The following is a 21,312-nucleotide window of genomic DNA, read 5'->3' as shown; positions in this document are numbered from 1 at the left end:
AATTGGAAGGCAGGTGTTCCCTTCATGGCTCAGTGGTTAACAAACCCGACTAGGACCCATGAGGATGTGGTTCGATCCCTGGCCCCATTCAGTGGGTTAAGGATCTGGCATTGCCATGAGCTGTGGTGTAGGTCGCAGACGAGGCTGGGACCCCATATTGCTGTGGCTGTGGGGTAGGCTGGCAGCTGTAGCTCCAATTAGACCCCTAGCCTGGGAACTTCCATATGCTGCGGGTGTGGACCTAAAAAAGCAAGCAAGCAAATAAACAAACAAACCGGACTGCGGCAGCTCAGATCACTGCGGAGGCACAGGTTTGAACCCTGGCCCACTGAGGTAAATGATCCAGCCTTGCCAGAGTCGTGGCTCAGATTCAACCCCTGGCCTAGGAACTTCCCTATGCCATGAGTGTGGTCATAAAAAACAAACAAAACCGAATTGAGATCATGGATCCAGGATAGCCAATGGTGTAATTCCGGTCTGAAGGCCAGAGGCTTGAGACCAGGAAGAGCTAATGTTTCAGGTGAATATGAGAGCAGAATAAAGCTGATGTCCAAGCTCATAGGCTGTCAGGCAGGAGGAATTGTCTCTTACTCAGGGAGAGGTCAGCCTTTGGGGTCTATTCAGGCCTTCACCTGATTGGACGAGGCCCACCCCACCCACGCTAGGGAGAGCAATCTGCTTTACTCAGTCTACCAATTCCAATGTTAATCTCATCCAGAAACATGTTCACAGACACACTCAGAATAATGTTTGTCCAAGTATCTGGATACCCTGTGGCCTGGTTAAGTTGACACAGAAAATTAACTCTCACAAATAATAACTTGCATTTGTATAATGAGTAAATTTTCAAAGAACAGCCTCATATTTCCTCTGGTTGGCTTTATAGCCACTCTGTATGTTAAAAAGATGGGTATAAGCCTGGGGGAATCTGAGTTTCTAAAAGGATAGCTGAGATGAAAGTCCAACGCTCTAAATGGCCAAGTCTGCTCATGTCTATTTCCAAGGAACAATAGAATGAAAGTGAAGAAGGTATTCATTAAATAATCACATAGGTCATCATAACCCATACATTCCAGCATGGCTTCTCTTGTAGTTTTTTTTTTTTTTCCCTTCCATTTTTTGGTTGCACCTTCAGCATATGGAAGTTCCCAGGCTGGGGGAATCAGACCTGCACCGCCTCAGAGACAATGTTGGCTCCTTTACTTGCTCCATAGCTGGGACGCCTCTCTTGCGTTTTGTGCCTCATATGTGGGATTAAGTCAGTGACTTCCAAGTGTTCCTTTGCAGTTTGTCTGGGCAAAGTAGAGGCGCCTAGTGCTCAATCGGAGAGGAGAAGGAGAGTGGGAAGAGTGTAGGAAGAAATGCTGTAGGGGGAAAACCAGACAAGAACAAACACCGAGCAGAGATCCATTACATCAGCGGCTTTTATTCAAGTGGCTTTATTCTACCAAAATTCCATGGGAGGAGATTTATGAATGACTGGAAATGACAAATGGAATAAATGGATGTATCCTTGCCCAATGTTCCAGGATACCTAATCAATCGACATTTTTAATTCTTCAATCTTCACCGCCCTCCTCTTAGTTCCAACCTATGCACATTTGCAAGGGTGAAGGGTGGTGAATGTCGATAAGGACATTTGGAAGGAGAAAGAACCCCCCAGAAATAGATTTGTAAGTGCTAATGCAGGAAATTATCTTTTCGGGATACAAACAAACTAATGGACATATAAATTCTGACCTTGCACCTTATAGATTCTGGTCAATGTAAATATCTCTGCTAGTCTGAGTTCTCTTCTTCTTGGACTAGATTAGTAAGTAAATTAAGAGCTGCGGAGTTCCCACTGTGGTGCAGTGGAAACAAATCTAACTAGCAACTGTGAGGTTGTGGGTTCAATCCCTGGCCTTGCTCAGTGAGTTAAGGATCCAGCGTTGCCGTGAGCTGTGGTTTAAGCCAGCGGCTACAGCTCCAACTGGACTCCTAGCCTGGGAACTTCCATATGCTGCGGGTGCAGCCTTAAAAAAGCAATATATATATATAGGGGCTGTAAGGTATGATGTGTAACCTTGGCTCAGTTACTTCACCCTTCTCAGCTTTCATCTCTTTGTCTATAAAGTAGGGATAATATGTCTCCTACCTCTTAGCTGTTGTTTTGTGGATTAAATAGGATAATGCACTTAAGTGCTTAGCACACTTCCTGCCACATAGGGAGTGGTCACAAAATATTAGCTGTTATAATCTAAGGTAAAACAAATGCCACTACAGTGGAAAGTACATTCTGTCCCAGAAAGCGCACTGAACTGAAGGGTAAGAGTCTTGGATTCTAGTTCTGATTCTGTACTAAACTGTCATAATGGCCTTGGGTAAGTGACAAAAAGCTCTCTGGACCTTAGTTTATTCACTTGTAAAAAAACCCGAAGACATTGGACTAGATTGTTTCTAAGGGTCTGCCTTATTTTATTTTATTTTATTTTATTTTATTTTATTTGTGTCCTTTTAGGACTGCACCCACGGCTTACAGAGGTTCCCAGGCTAGGGGTCCAATCGGGGCTGCAGCCACTGGCCTACGCCACAACCACAGCAACACAGGATCCAAGCTGTGTCTTCAACCTGCACCACAGGTCACGGCAATGCCGGATCCTTAACCCACTGAGTGAGGCCGGGGATCGAACCTGCATCCTCATAGATGTTAGTCGGATTCATTTCTGTTGAGCCATGATGGGGACTCGGGCCAGCCCGATTTTAAATATCACTGTACAACAATTCCATACCTCCCCTATTACAGAAAAATCCACTCTCCCTGCCTCCTACTAGCCCAACAGTAAGGAAAACTGAAACGCGTAAATGATTGGATTTAAAAAACTGTGGTCAGAGGAAAACTTGTGCCCACGGCTGTCGTCTGTCAGGAAAAGGTTGACACAGCCCTGGAGTGCGTCATGAGCACAGCAAACGAGGCCATGGAGCCCACGCCTTATCATCGACATTTCTGTGCCTCTATCCTTTGCATTGGGAACACATGGGGGTGCTTCAGCGGCGCCCACACAATAGTTCTTTGATGACTCTGTCTGGAACAATTAAAACATCCGCACTGATCTTGCCTTTGGCTTTGTGTGTGTGAACCATTACCGAAAATTTGTTCCTGAAAAAAAAGCCGTCTGCGGAGCCTGGCAGCCTATCGATTTCTCATGACTACAGTCCAGGATTGAATGGCTATGTGGGAAATTGGTCCTTATTGATTTGGGAGCAGGTGGGTGGGTATTAAAAGCACACCAAGTCCTGAAATTGGCTCTGTGCACCTGTTGTAGAGAAGACTTCGCCATATTTCATAGACGCTCACTTGCAGACTTCCCTTTCTCTGGAGGAAAAGCAAATAAAGGGATTAAATAAAGACATTTGGAAGGAAACAGCTCCATTTACTGTGCTCTTTGCAGAGAAAGAAACTAGCAAAATAGCCTTCCGTTTGAAGGCTGGTCAGTTCCATTGGTTGGATATGACATCGGGGTGCCCCAGAGACATTGGAAAGGGACGTCAAGTGTGCAGGGAACTGAGGGGGCACCCAGGTGGCCAAGAGACAGGTTCTGCTGACCGTGAGCAAGAGCATCATTTTCCTAGAGAGGCTGGTCAAACCATTCCATCGGCATAAACATGGAGAATCCCGCTGGCGCAAGTCTAACGGAAGGGAGTTAATGCGGAATCCACTCTTTACCATGTACCGGGGAGGCACAGAGAGAAGCCCAGGTGCTGTTTCAGGCACAGCTTCGTGGGGTACATGCCCTTCCATGTGGCTGCATCGGCTCAGGGCTGGTCCTTTGCTTTTAGGAGGCAGACTTTTGGTCGGCTCACTGCCTCTTCCTCCAAGGCGATGAGGTTCTGAGGACATGATTCTCAGGGACCACGCTCGCAATGGAGCAATTTCCAAAAATATTTCCCAAATAATTTGGAGGGCTGACTTAACGAATCACACTCAATCGGTGCTTACTGTGTGACAGCTGAACATTTCTTTAGACAATTGATCTCATTTCAGCTGCACAATAATCCTGTGAGACACTATGAGGTACTATTTTCTCCACACACTTTTTTTTTGGTCTTTTTGTCTTTTTCCAGGGCCACCCCCACGGCATGTGGAAGTTCCCAGGCTAGGGGTCTAATTGGAGCTACAGCTGCCAGCCCACACCACAGCCACAGCAACGCCAGATCCGAGCCGTGTCTACCACCTACACCTCAGCTTATGGCAACGCTGGATTCTTAACCCACTGAGCGAGGCCAGGGATCGAACCCGCAACCTCGTGGTTCCTAGTCGGATTCGTTAACCACTCAGCCATGATAGCAACTCCTCCGCACATTGTTGATAAGGACATTAAGCCTCAGAGGAAGTCATCTACAAGGGGTAAATGACAGAGCTGGGGGGCTCCAAAGCTATCATGACACCTGTCATAACAATAAGAGAAGACATAGCCCTTCCTCGAGTAAGTAGGGAGACTATGGGGAGAGAAGAATACAGGAAACAATCGCTCTCCTTTTGTCTATGACTCAGCTGTGACTCATACAAGACTGAAGGTCACTCAGCAAGTTGGAAATGACCCTGGACTTTTGTATTAGAGCCAAGACATCAGTGCTGTCGCTCTGGTCATCATCCCAAACGGACCTCCCCTCACCACCACTCCCGCGGAGCTGAACATTCTTCTGCTTCCCACGCCTACTTCCTCTCGGGCAAATGTGATCCGAGACACAAATGAGGCGCCTGAGTGTGCTGTTTGGGGGGTGGGGAGGGCAGCGGTGGGCTCTGAGACACAAGGGAAGTTGGCAAAAAGCAATTTCCAAGTCCCGGGATTTGGGCAGCCTCCCAGACCCGTCTCGCGGCACGGCATCCATGTGGTTGGTGAGAATGGGGACTCCGGCCCCTCTGGTGGGGCTGATGTTGATCAATTGACAGGCTTTCCCCCCGTGGGATGCTGCAACAAGAGACTGCACGTCTCTCTCTCTATCTGTCTCTCTCTCCCCTTCATCCTCTGACTCTCTCCCCCCTCCTCCCCGTCTCTCTCCCTCTCCCTCATTGTAGGACCCTGACTAAACACAAATTTTTCTCAGTCAAGCCCCGTTCTCATCCGCAGGTGCAAAGTGAAATAGCTGCCTTATATAATGCTCTGCAATTGCACACATTGCACGAAAATGGGTTGATTCATCTATTTACATCTGGTTTGCAGAGGTGTTGCTGAGATAAAAGAAACTAATGGTGGCTATTCAATTGCAGCCGTCTCTGTATTAATCATCAGTTTTCTACCTGGCATGTGTAAGCATAGCTGGGAATTTCCGGTCGTTGTCAGAGGCTGTAGGATGGGGAGGAAGGAGGGCAGCAGGGAACATGCCGACTGGGCAGTTTAGCCCTTTTAACCTTGGTAAATCCTCAGGTTCCCGGGTCTAGGTTTTGGTTGTTGTTGTTTGGTGTTTTGGTACCTGCCAGCATGCCATCCTGGTTTTCCTGGGTTTTCTTGCCCACATGTTGCTTTATGCTCAAGTACAGCCAGTTTGGACTCATCTGCCCGCCCCTCCCTGCCTCCCCCCTTCTCCCAAAGAGAGCTTGCCAGGGAACCAGACCAGCAGCGATTACCTAGTCTGAGTAGAACCAGCCTTTTCAGAATTAGGCCTTAGGCTTTCTGTGTTCTCATGTTTTGTCCACCCACGCTTTAGGGCACACCCCACCACCCCACCTCATCTCAAATACAAGCACACAACGTACGTGCTCCCAACGCCCACTCCCCTCCCGGAGGGAAAGGCCCTCCTCACAATAGAACCCTATGATGCAGCCTATAACCCTTTGTAAATCCCGACTTGTCTCCTTGATGAGTGGGCTGTAAACTCCCCTTATTCCAGTTATATAACCATTGGTCAGCCAATTCCCTTAAGGCCCTTCTCTGACCTAGTTGCACCTCATAATTTAATGATTTCATAGGTTACAAGAGGTGCGGCCTCCAGGTTGCTATAGAAACTTTTGCTCCACTGACCTTTTTTTTTCCCCTAATAAAACGTAAAAACAAAGTTAAGTCAACTCTCCGATGAGGGATTGGGTCTATTTTCAGTCTAATATGCTCTTTGACACTGGCCAATGCTTAAAAGCCTTCTACCTCAGACAAACTCAATTCCTCTCTGGGGTTTTTGGTTTTGTTTTGTATTTTTACATTTTCAATCCAAGAATCTACAGAGCTTCCCCCAAAGGGGAACAAATAACCTGGAGCGTACCCCTGATTGTGCGCGCTCTTGCCAAAGAACTGACTTCATTGTCATGTCTGGTCTTCACAGGCTGGGGTGGAGGAGGAAAGATCGGGGAATTGATAAGACGCGGTAGAGTCGAGTTGGAGGTTATTGAAGTCCAGCAAGCCTGAGGTCACACTGAAAAAAAAAAAATGATCGGCTAAGGACTAAATTCAAGGCCCAAGGCATGAGCCACCCAAGTCCTGAATCCCGAGCCTGGGAGATCAACAAGCAGAGGGAGGTGACCAGGCAACCGGAAATCAGGCCCCAGGCAGGTGGGTGAGGAACAGCTTACATCCCTAAGAGCAAAAATTGAATTTGGGGCTGAATAACTGCCTAGTGATATAAGGCTAGAGGCCATAGATGCCTCCTGCTCAGGAGCGGGGCTGCCAATGAGTAGCTTGGGGAGCTATATAGACCCCTCCTTATAGCCATCTGTCTCCCAAAGTTACCTCCATACAAAAATATTAAAAGCCTTTTTGATAAGGGCAACTTCTATTTTTAAATATTGGGTAAAGGGTTAAAAAGGCCATATTTGGAGACTTTTGGTATCTCTGCTTCTCTACCATATACCGCCTAAATAGAAGTGGTACCTTGTTATATAAACTCAGTTTTGAGGCGGCCCCCTGGCCACACAGAGTGCTGCTCCTTCTTGGCCCATCTCCCCACTTCCACTGGTAACCATTTGTTGCCTTTACTAAATATATAAATATTCTTCCTTTATAGATATTCCAGAGCTGCACTTGGTCTCAGGCTGACCCTTGGTTTCCAAATAACAGAGAATCAAATTCACACAGAAAGAATATTGTGTTATCTTTATTTAGCAGTCTTTTTTTTTTTTTTTTTTTTTTTTTTAGTCTTTTTGGGGCCGCATCCGCAGCATATGGAGGTTCCCAGGCTAGGGGTCTAATCAGAGCTGTAGTCACTGGCCTACACCAGAGCCAGATCCGAACCGCATCTGCAACCTATACCACAGCTCATGGCAATGCCGTATCCTTAACCCACTGAGAGAGGCCAGGGATTGAACCTGCATCCTCATGGATGCTAGTCGGGTTCGCTAACCGCTGAGCCATGACGGGAACTCCTTACTTACCAGTCTTCATGGCTGAGTCCAAGAAGTGCTGGGATGGGGTGGAGGGGACCATGTTCTAAGCAGCTTTCATTCCCAAGACAGCCCCGACTGAGCAGGGCTCACAGCTTCCTTACTCCCAGAGGCCTCACTTAGGCCTGAACAATGTCTGTGGAGCCTAGTGGCCAAGCCAAAGCATGGGCTGAAGATGCGAACTGCAAAGGAAGGACCCAAAGGAAGCCAGGAAAAGAAAAGAAAAAATGCTTCAAGGCAGGTGTTCTTCTTGCCAGCCTCTCTGATGGCTGGAGCCCTGCTCCAAATTGCCTTGGTTCTGAGAACCCTGAGGCCATCACCCTCCATCCAACCTTGTATGTTTCTGACACTAGGAACCCATCCTTGCAGCTGAGTTATTCTCAGGATACAGAGGTGGGACCTGAATCATAGCAGCCAGTGGTCTTAATTATAAGCCACAGAAACCATCTCTAACTGATTTAGGCAGAAAATGTATTTATTTAAAAGTCTTGGTAGCTCCCAGAGTCCCTGGGAGAGCTAGGGAGCCAAGCTGGCTGTAGGGCTGGCCCACGCAGGATATTACTGCAGTTGCCATCAACGGGCACTAGACATGGCAGCCTGCCCCCTTAATACTCTCAACGTTGAACTCCAGCTTGATAGAACCATTGCTGCTGCTAGAGAGGCTTTGCCCCCCCACAGTACTCATCAATGGGGACTTGCCCAAATCCTGAAAGGGGGGGGTAGAGTCTCAGAAGTAAAAAAAGAGGGCCAGTATTCATTCGCTAGGGCTGCCATAACGACAACACAGATTGGTGGCTTCAACAGCAGAACTTTATTCTCTCACAGTTCTGGAGGCTAAAAGTTCAAGATCAAGGTGTGAGCCGGTCTGGATCTCCTGGGGCTTCTCTCCTTGGCTTGCAGGTGGTCACCTTCTCATTGACTGCTCATGTCCCCTTTCCTTTTCTTGCAAGGACCCCAACCAGATGGGATTGGGGCCCTAATGGTTTCATTTTAATATAATTACCTCATTCAAAACAATGTCGCCAAACACAGTCACATTCTGAAGGAACGGGGTGGGGTGGGGAATTTAGGGCTTCAGCATATGAATTTTGCTGGGGACACAGTTGAGCCCACAACGGGGACAGAAGTTTATTTCCCCAAGTTTGCCACCCTGCCTTGGGCACTTGGTGGTCTCGCTGCTCCATTCCCTTGGCCCGTCTAAGGGCAAACCAGGTTGTCTTCCCCTCCCCCAATCTTATCCAACACCACATCCTGTTCCTTCTCTACCGGAGTCCTTTCTCGAGGTCCCAGCCAGCTTTGTGGCTACGCTTACCCAAATGACAACATCTGGAGTTCTTAACGCTCCTGATCTGATATTCTTCTCGATGAGCTACCGAACTTCAAATTCGCTCATCTAATGGCAGCTGGTACCTATACAAGTATCAACTCAGGATCCAAGGACCAGATGCGTGGAGATATCTAGGGAGATGTGACTATCATGTTCCTCAAGATAAGCTCTGAAGAAAACGATTTAGAAGGTGGCCCTGCTGCCCTTGAAGAGATCGTGGGATACAGGCACCCCTGTTACCCTAAAAAGGCTCGGCACAGATGCTGTGTTTTCATGATCAGAAATGCACTCTTTTCTTTTTGCAATGTACTTTTAGGTCAATGAGGAGTGTTAGCCCAAGAGTGTGTGTATCTAGGGCTCGTTTTGCAAATTTCCATAATCCTGTTTTGTAAATTGATAGTCATTAATTTTCCCCAATGGATGGCTATTAGTAGACGTGACCTAGCTAAAATTCTGCTTGAAAAGAGTAAAAAGACGTTGTTTTATTTATGAGCCCTCACACATACATCTCTGGGCTCAATCCGATGACCTCTTTTCTTTAGCGGAATAGACACGATGTTCTAGTCTTTTGCCCCACAGCTAAGGGATGGAAGAGGTGGGGAGAGGTGTGAGGCTACTCTTGGCAAAGGAGGGATTTTGAATGGTGGAAGCCAGTGGCGGATAGAAGGAGTCAGAACAAGACTTTTTTTTTTTAACTGTATGGAAGTTCCTGGGCCAGGGATTGAATCTGAGCTCCAGCTATAACACAGGAGACCCAAATACATGTGCCTATGTATATGGCTTTTAGCGGATTCTCAAAGGCAGAACTAATTATATGAGCATTTACATTTGCTTGTTTGCCGGGTCATTTCCAGGCTGTAGCCAAGTATTCAGCATGCCAGGGAGACCAAGTCAGAGGGAGATGGGGGTGGGGGAGTGGCAGTCCTCAAATTCATTAGACTGGGAAAGTTGGGAGTTTGGGTCAAGTTCAAGACTAGCATGTTGTCCTGATATGCTGAGCCACCACCAAAGACTGAACTATGATGGGGCTCTCATGTTAATCTTGGTGACCTCAAATAATTATGGATTAGGACTTCCTATTAGAAAGTGTGGTTTTTCGTGTGGAAAAAGTTCTTACAGAGGGACCACATGAATGGGGTTCATTGATTCTGAGGAGGTCTGTTGACTGTATAGATGCAAAGCGTATTCAAAATAGTGTGTGTGCCTTTTTCTAGGGAGCAGGTACATAATGTTCTGAGTTTGCGTGTGATGCAATAATGGTGATATCTGGTGAGATATAGGAATATGAAGAACGATGAAATAAGCTTAAACTATGTGCTTGGGAGTTCCCGTCGTGTCGCAGTGGTTAACGAATCCGACTAGGAACCATGAGGTTGCTGGTTCGGTCCCTGCCCTTGCTCAGTGGGTTAACGATCCGGCGTTGCCATGAGCTGTGGTGTAGGTTGCAGATGCGGCTCGGATCCTGTGTTGCTGTGGCTCTGGTGTAGGCCAGTGACTACAGCTCCAATTGGACCCCTAGCCTGGGAACCTCCATATGCCGCGGGAGCGGCCCAAGAAATAGCAAAAAGACAAAAAAAAAAAAAAACAAAAAAAACAAAACTATGTGCTCGGATGACCAAAAAGTCATGACAAAGTTGTCTTGGGCCGGAAGGACTTTCAAGCTTGTGCAGTCCCTCTGGACACTAGAGCACGGGTCAGAGCTGGGAAACTGAGTGTGAAGTTGATGGCACTTCTGAGAGACCCCTTGCTGCCTGAAGTCAGGTCAAGGCAAAATGTGGACCGGGCAGCTAGAAAAGCCATTTGTAGTCAAGGCCTTCCATTCACCACCGACCTCAGTGTTTGAGGTTATCTCACAACAAGGCTATTTTTCATACATTCACAGTGTTTCACTGATAGGTCTGGACAAAGCCAACATTCATCATACAACTTAAAGCCTGTGTCCCATTTTCAGAACACATGACATATAGTAGTGCAATACGAGTCAATGTTTATATAAATTCTGGATTTATCTTGTGAGTAGTAAAATCACACTATATTAAACTGCTCTGAAATTAAATGTGTGAATGTGCTACCACAAATTTTGTAACCTTATCTTTGGCACGTCCTTATTTGTTTTTTTTCCATGTACTTGCTATAAGATCTTTTAAATTGCAATAAGCACATAACTTAAAATGTACCATCTTAATCAACTTTAAATGTAAAGTTCAGTTGTGTTTGCTATATTCATTTTGTTGGGCAACAGATCTTTAGAGCTTTTTCATCTTGCAAAACAAACTCTATTCTCATTGAACAATCCCCCACTAACCTTGCGAGTAGCAAAATCACATTGCATTAAAATGCTCTATGGGGCGGGGGGCAACACCCAGAGCATTAAACTTGCACCACAACAGTGACACTGAGTCACAGCAGTGACACCCCTGGATCCTTAACCCACTGAGCCACCAGAGAACTCCAAAACTGTTCTGTTTCAAATGTATGACTGTATCACCACAAATTTTGTAACCTTATTTTTGGCATTTCCTTATATTTTTGTTTTAATATACTGGAAGGAATCTAAAACGGAGGTGGTCTGGGACTTTCTCAGTTCTTACAATTTTCTCATGTAACGGTCAAGTTCAGCCGTACATCTAAGCCCCTTGGTGGGCCAGCCCACAATGGACAGGAAAAGAGAAAGGCTGGTCACAGAGAAGAGGGAGTGAGTCGGGGTCAAGCCAGGGGAAGCACTATGAGGGCAGCTTTGCTGGAAGAAAGCTCCCTGCTATGGTGAAAAAAGAATGCTCTGGAAGCAGTCTGCCTGGATTTCAATTTCCCTTCACTACACAACTGCTCTGTGCCTTTGAACCAACTCCTTAACCTCTCTGAGCCTCAGTTTCCTCTTCTATAAAAGGCGGGTGGTAATGGTATTTTCCTTGTAGGACTGATGTGAGTATTAAAGAGCTCGGCCTGGTACACAGTAAGCTCTCATTATACACTACCCGCTACTGCCATTATCATTATCATTTACCCCTGTGCAGTGCTGGGAACAGTGAACCTCTCTAGCTGGGAGCTCCTGGGCTGAGGACCTGTCCATCCATTTTGTCATGACCTTCGTGGAGTGATGGATGAGGAGTCAACTGCTTAATTCCCCTGAAATCCTACTCCGAGGGAAGAGCTTCAGGCTTGTGGTTTGAAGGAGGTGAGTGTGGAGGGATGACCTTAAACGAAAGCATAGAGGGGACTGTTGTCTCTCACGTCCATTTCAACAGCCGCTGAAAAGTCTGGTCCGAAAAGGTCTGTCAATCACACCTTCATGGCCTCCCCGAAAGACCTCTGTTAAAGCACGAAGAAATCATCTAAGAGGCTGCATCAGAAATCTGGACTCCTGGCCCTTTGCATGTGCACATGAATTGTTTTGGGGATTGCTTTTTCCCGAAAACAGCTATTGCCATGTGGGTAAGCTCAGAGCTGCAGAAAGGAAAAAGCACCAGAGCCAGTGCTGTGCTGCTAACAGTTATCGCCACCAGTTCCCTGGGAGAGGAGCCCTAACTTCTAGGGTGGGCTGCACCGCGGCTGATGGCAGCTACCAGCCTGACGTCCTAACACCAGGTTCCCCCCTGGGTACCCACCAGCTGAGCTCTTCTCCGGGGTCTGTGGCGCCACGTGACTCTGGAATCAGAGTGCAGCCCTGAGCTGCAGTTTGCCCCCCCGATAGCACGGGACTAGAGCTCTACTTCATAGATTCTAGTGAGGATCTAATGAGAAGCTACATGTTAAAAAAAAAAAAAAGCGTATGACTGGGTCTCTTTGTTGTATAGTAAAACTCACCACAGCCTTGTAAATTAACTATACTTCAATAAAACTTTTTTTAAAAATGTAGAAAAGGGCCTGGCACACAGGGACCACTCAGTGCATGTTAGCTGGGCCTTTGAATGCCTAAAGGTACATGAACATGGCTCGTATTTCTGAAGACATGACTGCAGTCTCGGTTTGGGCAGAAATAGCATCCCCAGTGGATGGAGGATCACATCCCATCACCGTGAGAAGAGGATACATGAAGTTCTGCCCCGAAGGTGAAATGGAAGCCACTCATGATTAACCATTCCCACAGCCTTCTCTCCCTCCCTCCAGGTGGCACGCATGCCTGTAGGCTGCCGAGACCAAAGGGCTTCTTCCACTTGTGAACTTCACACTCCTCCAACGCCCAGTCCTGGTTCGCTTAGGAGGGCCTCTTATGCTCACTGGGGCTTGGAAGAGGAGCACGTGGTCTGGAGAATGCAGCTGCATGCTGGGCATGGCGATGGGCATCCTGATGAGCCCAGGGGGTAGGGATCCCTCCTGTCCCTGTGAGTGTGTTGAATATTCCCATAATGCACCTCTAAAATCCAAGAACTTCCCATGCCAAAGGTACGGCCAAAACAATAAAATAATAAAATAAGGCCAGGAGTTCCCATCGTGGCTCAGTGAAAATGAATCTGACTAGCATCCATGAGGATGTGGGTTCGATCCCTGGCCTCACTCAATAGGTTAAGGATCTGGTGTGGCTGTGGTGTAGGCCAGCAGCTACAGCTCCAATTAGACCCTAGCCTGGGCACCTCCATATGCCATGGATGCGGCCCTAAAAAGACAAAAATAAAATAAAAAATAAAATGAAATCCAAGGGAAGTAAGGTTTTTATACCACAACTGGACTTAGCTTAAGTAAGCAATTTCAGGACTTGATTTCGTTGCCCTTGTGGTTTCCAGAAATGGATATTGACTTGCTGGGAGGTAGGCGGTGTTCTGTGGGAAGGCTAGAGGGAGCAATTTCATTACACAGAGGAAAGGGCTTTTCAGGGCTTTTTAATGCAACAATGACATTGGCTAATATACGTGTATAAACGGACTTACTGTCCCTACACGGGTGACAGTTATGTCTATTACATGGGTGGTGAGTCAACAGGAGGATGGGTTGAAACGGGGAAATCAGTAACAGAAAACTGGAAGGGGTGGGAGAAGTGGGCTCTGAGATCTAGAAGCAGGGCTCCTTGGGGCCTGCACTTTTCTGCCTTGACCAGGCCGTGCTTCTGCATTGGGCTGACCATGGACAAGCCTGGCTGGGCAGTTTCCGAGTTACCTGGAAGAAGCCAATATGAAGGGTACTGCTACCAGCCCCTGTCCACCCACCTCAGTCCTTCCTGGAAGTGAAGAAATCATCGAACCTAAAAGATGAAGGGGAAGTTTAAACATCTAGGGGCCTGTGGGTCCAGGGTGTCTGTTCTCTTGTTCCTTTCTTATTTTGAGGCTGGGAATTCCTTCTAGGGAGGCATCTGGGGCCCCGGAGAACTCAAAGGGTGGATCCCAGAGGAGAGGAAGCAAAATATGTTGGCTTCGGCTTTGCTCAAACAAGATCTTCTTTTTAGATGATCCAAACCACTTCTCCAGAGACAATCAAGCCGGCATTCTGGGCAGAAGCACTGCCTTGGAGGGAGGACTGTGCCTTTGGCCGGCATGTGCTCTAGCTCATGAGAACCAGAGATCAGCAGGCAAGGCACTGAAGGGCAAAGTCCAGCAGAGCCAAACACTCCCTCTGGGGCCTGGTTGGGCAGGAGTTGTGATTTTTCTCAATTACCCAGAAAAGCCTGTTACAAAGAATGAGGTTAGCCCCAGTTAGAGTTTTCCATCATTCCATTTTTAAAAATTGTTCTACCCCCCCCCATGGAGTTCCTGTCATGGTGCAGTGGTTAACGAATCTGACTAGGAACCATGAGGTTGCGGGTTCCATCCCTGGCCTTGCTCAGTGGGTTAAGGATCTGGTGTTGCCTTGAGCTGTGGTGTAGATCGCAGATGCGGCTCAGATCTCACGTTGCTGTGGCTCTGGCGTAGGCCGGTGGCTATGGCTCCAGTTAGACCCCTAGCCTGGGAACCTCCATATGCTGCAGGAGCGGGCCAAGAAATGGCAAAAAAACAAACAAAAAAAATGGTTCTATCCCTAGGTCTTTTTTTTTTTCTTCAGGGGTGAAGTAGAACCTGTGTAAAGTCACCCATAGCATGAGATAAAACCTGGAGTCAGCTTGGTCAACTCCGCTCATTGTCCCAGTTAGTTTTATCAATTTTTCTGTCCAAGGGTTTAGGCTGTGAGCCTTAGCTGTAGCCTATCGTTGAGAGACAGTTTAATTGAATTTAAAACATGCAATTTTGGCGTTCTCGTCGTGGCACAGCGGAAACAAATCTGACTAGGAACCATGAGGATGTGGGTTCGATCCCTGGCCTCCCTCAGTGGGTTAAGGATCTGGCATTGTTGTGGCTGTGGTGTAGGCCGGCAGCTGTAGCTCCAATTGGACCCCTAGCCTGGGAACCTCCATATGTTGCATGTGCACCCCCCAAAAAAATAAAAATAAAAAAATAAAACGTGTAATTTGCTTTCATGAACATTTTATCATGCGAGCTCTGCTTGAAGGAAACGCCAAATATGAATGGATTGACAGATAAAGTAGGGGCAGATTATTAGCCAAAAGCTTCAACACAATTAGTAATAACAAGCTTTTCCAGTGCATTTTTAAACAATGAATTTAATCAATTCACACCTGCCTCACTGTCCCATACATAAGAGCTTGCTTTCTGAGTGCAGGTCTACTTCCTTGAAAGATCTTCTGGTCAAATGTATTACAACCAAGAAGAACAAGATCAAAATAGATGTTCCAATCACTTTCCCTTCTATTCAATAGCTTCCAACAAAATGATACAGAAGTTATTTGGGCAATTTTTGCCCCAAAATACAGGTAGAGTTACGTTAGATACAAAGTGAGACAATAGGAAACATTTTTTAAATGATCAACAAGCTTTCACAGAAACTCTCTATATCACATTGTTATTACAACGCAGGTGAGCTGAAACTTCTTTTGGACAGATTTAGAGGAAAGAAGACCCTAAAGAGACATCAAGCATAGAGAGGTAGTTGAATAGCAATATGGGAGGAAAAACAAAAAGCGTTATCTTAATTCCCCTTTCAGCTCATTACAGTGCAAGAGTGAAATGGCTGCTTAACCAACAACTGGCATTACAAACACAAAGACACAATTGCCACTGTGTAAATGGCTTGCTTGATATTTTAATCCTGGCATTATTGAGAACTGCATAAAATGATGGAACTGGTTTAGCTAAGGTAAGCCTATAATGCCACGTGGATGTATTTGCTCTCTTTGAATTTTGTTGTTGTTTATTCTTGTTGCTTTGATGATAGATCAAGGTCAAGCAACTTCTTAAAATGGTGCATAAGCTACAGTGTTGCTTTGTAAACTTCTGTTCATCACATTTGCTGCGACAAAGTTTTAAATGGCTAAGAGTCAGGAAGCAAAAGCTTTAAAACAACACTAGGAACACAGATTACAGGCACTTCTTTCTCAAAGTGAACTTAAACCCATTTGAAAATGCCCATTTGTAAGGGACAATGTTTTCATCTCACCTCTGGATGTGCATGATCCAGATTATTCAACAGTCAAACAGTGGGCGCTGTCTTGCTAAGAGGAACCAAATGCATACATTTTACTTGGTTCCTTTTCTTTCATTTTCTCTGCACTCAGGAAAGGCCACAAATTGCAGCCCATGCAGCTGGCTGCTTCTCAGAAATGTCTTTGAGCAAATCAAAACCTTATTCCTCAAGCCCAAGAACGGGCTAAAAATCTGTCCTTTTCCCTTATTTGGGCTTCCTCCTATTTGCATCTTGATTATACATCTCTGCTATGATTTTGCCTTGGAAACAGAAATGGATGCAAAGTCAACAGGTTGGGAACTCAAGGAATGAGTTCCTGAATAAAACTCCCATCTCGGGGATGGAGTTGGTGAGGGGAAACACAGTCCCCAACGGGTTCCAGTCCATCAACGGTATGCGATTTTTTGACAGTGAGAGACTTCCAGGTGCTGTGAACCAGCCTCAGAGCTCCACTGCTCCACCAGCCCATCACAGGGGACTATCTGAGCCCAGTCCGGCTCCCCAGGCAGGACTGGAAGCGCTGCATGCGCAGCGACTTGACTAGCCCCAGCACGCTGCCGCAGCATGGGGCTAGAAGCAGTCGGCCTTCAGAAAAGGCAAATTGTTGACATAGTCAGTTCTCTGCCCCCCATGTAAGGGGCGAGCACTCTTTTCTCCAAGTTGTCTACAGAAAATTAGTTTTATCATTTTTCTTTTTCTACATTTTGCTGGTTATTAGCTAGCAGCAGTAGTACAGTACAAAGCAGAAAGGCATAACGTCTGCTTGGTACCTAATATATATATACACATGTACATATACACACACACATATATATACACACCTATATACATCTATATACACATACGCACGCACACACGCACACACACACACACACACACACACACACACACACACACACACACAGAAAATAACCTACTATGAAAAGACTAGGTCAGTCACAATAGACAGGAAAACTAGCTGAATAAATGGCACTAACTACCAAGGGGGAAGTCTTGTTCTTCTGGCCTAGATTTAACTTTATGCTGTTTCTCTGTGTACTCTCCATCCCCAAGCTTTGCAGCAAAATCAGTTTACAAGTGGTGAAATGGTCATGTCCAATTGATTACTCCATTCAGTACATACCAAAGCAAGCCAAGGATGAGCCTTGCACCTTGCCTCCCCCGACTCATAGAGCGGAAGCTTGCTGTAAAACGACCCAAACAGGTATTGAAGCGACTGAGAGGAAAGTGCAATTTTGCCCAGCCAAGATCTACACGTGCTGGAGTTAGGCCCGCACTCGTTAACATGAGTTAGTCTTATGATGAGGAATTCTGCACCTGTTGCAGAGCAGGGAGTGATGAGTTGGTTATTCTAATGGAACGAGAACTTAAGCCTTTTATTATATCAGAAATTCCAGACCCCCCAACAACACTACTTTTTAGCCCTCTTGAAAGAGGAAAAATTGGCTCGCACAGAATTCTCCCTTATCTCTGACCCTCATTTGCTTGTCAGGCTTTTGCTTTTCCCAAACAGATGGGATCCCCCGCTCCAAAGGATTTACATGTAAATCATCACGCTATGGTCCAAGAATCAGAGTTGCGGATTCCTCTAACCAAGTGTTACAGGAGTTGGAAATGGGTATTGAGTGAAAAGGCAGGGTTTTACGCAAATGTAGCCCCCTGACAATCTTCTATAACTATGAATAATCTAATCAAACCTATCGCTTGTTGAATAGCTCCCAAGTGTTCGGCACAATGTTCAGTGATCCATATACACTGCATCATTGGATGGTCTGACAACCCTATATGCAGTATTTGTCACCTCCATTTGCTAGATGAGAAACTGAGGCTCAAAAAAAGGGAAATCACAACAGGGAACACACGTAGCCATCGGGGACACCTATGACCCTTTTCTTTGTCGCAGTTACACTAGATAATAGGAGACAACTGTCCTAGGACCACATGGTAGGGCACCAGGTGGCAGGAGGAGCCTTTCATTTCCTCTTCCCTGAGCCTTGTAGCGTTTGCTTGGGCAGTAACCTCTGTTTCCATTCTTTTTTCTTTTTTCTTTTTTTTGACTTTTTATGCTTCCATTCTTTACCAGCCCAGCTGGGCTCCAGACATCAAGCCTGGTAACACAATGTTCTGGCACAACACAGTGCTCATTAAGGAAGTGCAGGAAAAGGTTATTTGGCTTCTGCTTACGTGAGTCTCTTTCTTTGTGTGTTGCCTGCATCATCTCGTTCTCTCTCATCTGTGTCTAGCCACAGGTGGTGATGGAAGAAGTCAGAGTGATTACTTGAGGCATTAACCTCTCGCTGGAACAGAGTGGATGGGCTGCGAGTGAGTCACACACTGCAGCGTCCAGAATCGCATGGGGGTGGGGGGAGTGGGGAGGATCATTTGCGGGAGGGTAGGAACAACACGATTAACTTCTTTCCTGTCTTTTCACTCTGTCATTGTAACACTCCTGTACTCAGGGTATTTTTCGGGTTGTCCTGGCACTAAAGAAATCAACCTGGCACTGAGCAAGCCAAACAAGCCCTCACTCCTACCTCTTTATTACCGCTATTCTTCCCCTGTACTGAAATCCTTGGCCCATCGCAACTAGGAGGAAAGACAGCATTTAGCTAAAATAAATCATGAATTAATGGTCCACTTCCTTTAAAAGGATGTAAAACCCAAAAAGGTAATTTGAGGGTTTTTTTTTTCAGGGTTCTACCTTTTTTTCCCCTGGCTTCTTTACACTTTTAATAATAAACAGTCTTCATCAAGTGTTTCCACAGGTGCTAGCCGGGTCCTGATCCTCAGGACACCAGGAAGAGGTACGGGTACGGAGGCTCACAGGGCAGGGCTGTGATGTGCCAGACTAAAAACCATTATCTCTGAAGGCTTAAGTAGTATCCCCCCTAAAAACCCCATTCCTAACTGCATTGGGGAGAAATTAAGATACAATCTGATTGCTGAAATAAATGCCTAGAAGAGACTGCAAGAAAAGACACTCCTCTAATTCATCTCTTGATGCCAGAAAAATAATTCCTTCGTCCTGGCTCTGTATAACACATAGAAAATGGATTACTTTACCCTGGCTTATTCCATAGCCTATGCCAAATCCCTTCAGTATTTTATATTGTTGGATTCAAAACGAAAACAAAATCGAATCTGCAGAGACAGATGATCCAAGCACGGTTCTGAACTTCCTTTAAGCATCCAACGGGATGGATGCAAGAAAGGTTCAAGAACTGGGATCAAATGCAGCAAAAACCGTGAAAGCAAAAGGACACATTTCTAATATTGTTACTTCCCCCTTGGTACACAAGAAACCATGGCAATAAATAGAGGGACTGACTTTTCAGTACTGCACACTTAAATAGTTACAAACATACATGTAGGGAAAAAAAGGATACAGTAGTGCAAAAAAAAAATAAATTATTAAACCAGAAAGAAGTACGAACATTATCTTACACAATGCTATATAAAATTGGAACCATTTGGAATGAGACCTCAAGTCAGTGAAATAATGCAGCAACACGATTAGTAACTTGGTGTCACATTTCAACCACACAGTCATTCATCTATGAAAGACAGAAAAATTAAAGCAAAACCACTTTAAACTTTGAGAAAATTTTATGTCAAAAATCAAAAAATTTTTTTTTCTTCTGGGCTCTTAAACAACCTCTGCTGTGCATGGAGTTGTGCAGCATGTTGAGTTGCATCTTAAGAAAGAAAGTTTCAAACAGGTCTCACTCTTTCCATCTTTCTACTTAATTTCCGCCTGCGCTTAAGGGCAGGACCACGCCTCTGTTTGATACTTCCTTCTAAGATGTTATTGCAATTAGATATATTTACAAGACGACTCCCCCAGGGTGGCGGGGGAGCGTGGGAGCTCCTTTTCAGCAATTCACTCACTAGTTTTGGTTTCGGGATATAAAGGCCAGGACTCGCCGGATACCGTTGAGTCTATCCTTCAGGGACCTCATGGCTAGGAACGGGAGCTGAGCTCGGCTTTCCAGGGGAAGAACTGCTAACGTCCACCAGCACCAGGCGGGCCCATTCGGGTTGATCTGCAACAGAGAAACGCAGCGGGTTCGTCCTCCTCCCGCACACGTCACACCAGTCGGCAGGTGTCCAAAGCCGCAAGGGAAACCTCCCGGGGTGTTGAGGGGGGATTGCTTGGGTGTGTGGCAGAGCCTGCTAATGAACCCCCACGTCGATTTCCCTTTGTCTTAGCTGGGCCTGCAGCCACCCATTCCTCAGCCTCCCATGCAGCTAGGCGAGGCCATGAGACACGGTCCTGGCTAATGAGATGTACGGACAAGTGACCTGTGTAACTTCGGGGCCACGCTCTGGGAAAGGGGCGTGTGCCCTGGCCTTCCTCTTCCTCGCCCTTTCCCCCAGCTGGCACGTGGACACAGCGGTCATCAGCCTTCTTCGGTCAGGAGGACGAGGGCAACACTCAAAGGATGGGAGAGCTTTTGTCAGGAAGGAGCCTGGGTCTCTCCTGACAAATGATCTCGTGGAACAGGGCTGCTTTAGCCCCGCCCCCCATCTCCAGGACTGATGCTCTTTAGCTTGTTTACGCCGTGGTTGTTTTTGGTAGTTGTTAAAGCAAACAAATCGATGTCCTGGCAAATACACCCTACCTTCTAGCCAGTGTGATCTTAGGAGCTGAACTATCTACTGCAGTCAGCCCTCTACACTCATGGATTCAACCAACCATGGATCAAAATTGGTTGGTTGAATCTGCAGATGTGAAACCTATGGCTGCAGAGGGCTGATGGTATTCAACGCACCAGGGTATTTTATAGAAGCGATTTTGGTATTCATGGGGCCTCCTGGAATGAACCAATCCCCCATGGACACCGAAGGACTTCTCAGCCTCTTCTACCTCTTAGATTTGGTCTGATGCATAGAACACGTGGGTCTTCGGTTCCCATGGCCCCTTAGGCTCTGTGTGTCTCTTACTTCCCTTCATTTTCCTGTTTCTGCCTGAAGGCAACAGAGCCCACACATGACAGGTGACAATATGCGGCCGAAGCTGGCTTCTCCCCTAAAACCAAAGCCTGGGATTCACAGCCCCAAAACACAACCATCCCACTTGGCAAATATTGCAATTGGAAAACCCAGCCACAGAGAAATGCATTCCAGCCCAGGTTTTCTCTAACAAAGAATCTTTCCACCCCACGGAAATCTTGCACCAAACTTCTGT

At 46.3% G+C, this 21,312-nt stretch overlaps 1 protein-coding gene across 9 annotated transcripts in view; it reads right to left on the bottom strand.

Annotated features, from left to right (window-relative positions):
- Nucleotides 1-1,406: 1,406 nt before the first annotated feature.
- LONRF3 (LON peptidase N-terminal domain and ring finger 3) overlaps nt 1,407-21,312 on the bottom strand; it is a 53,588-nt gene continuing 33,682 nt past the window's right edge. For 3 of the 9 annotated variants that reach the window (XM_013986381.3, XM_013986385.3, XM_085008290.1), the window contains 3 exons: nt 20,013-20,167; nt 6,238-6,387; nt 1,407-3,355 (listed from right to left, as the gene is read on the bottom strand). In XM_013986381.3, coding sequence (XP_013841835.1) covers nt 6,279-6,387; nt 20,013-20,167 — 264 coding nt within the window. In that variant the 3' untranslated portion in view covers nt 1,407-3,355; nt 6,238-6,278. Of the gene's footprint in view, nt 3,356-6,237; nt 6,388-11,971; nt 11,988-13,479; nt 14,275-15,184; nt 20,168-21,312 lie in introns of those variants that run through there. The other 6 variants (XM_013986382.3, XM_003135348.6, XM_085008291.1 and 3 more) reach the window with 4 other exon arrangements.

This window comes from Sus scrofa, chromosome X, assembly GCF_054392235.1.
Source record: "Sus scrofa isolate SSC_HxYL_T2T_F1_AM1 chromosome X, Sscrofa_HxYL_maternal_Yorkshire_Landrace_v2.0, whole genome shotgun sequence".
In the NCBI taxonomy this organism is placed as follows: domain Eukaryota; kingdom Metazoa; phylum Chordata; class Mammalia; order Artiodactyla; family Suidae; genus Sus; species Sus scrofa.
The sequence above is the reverse complement of the archived record's forward strand: the minus strand, read 5'-3'. Positions and strand labels throughout refer to the sequence as shown.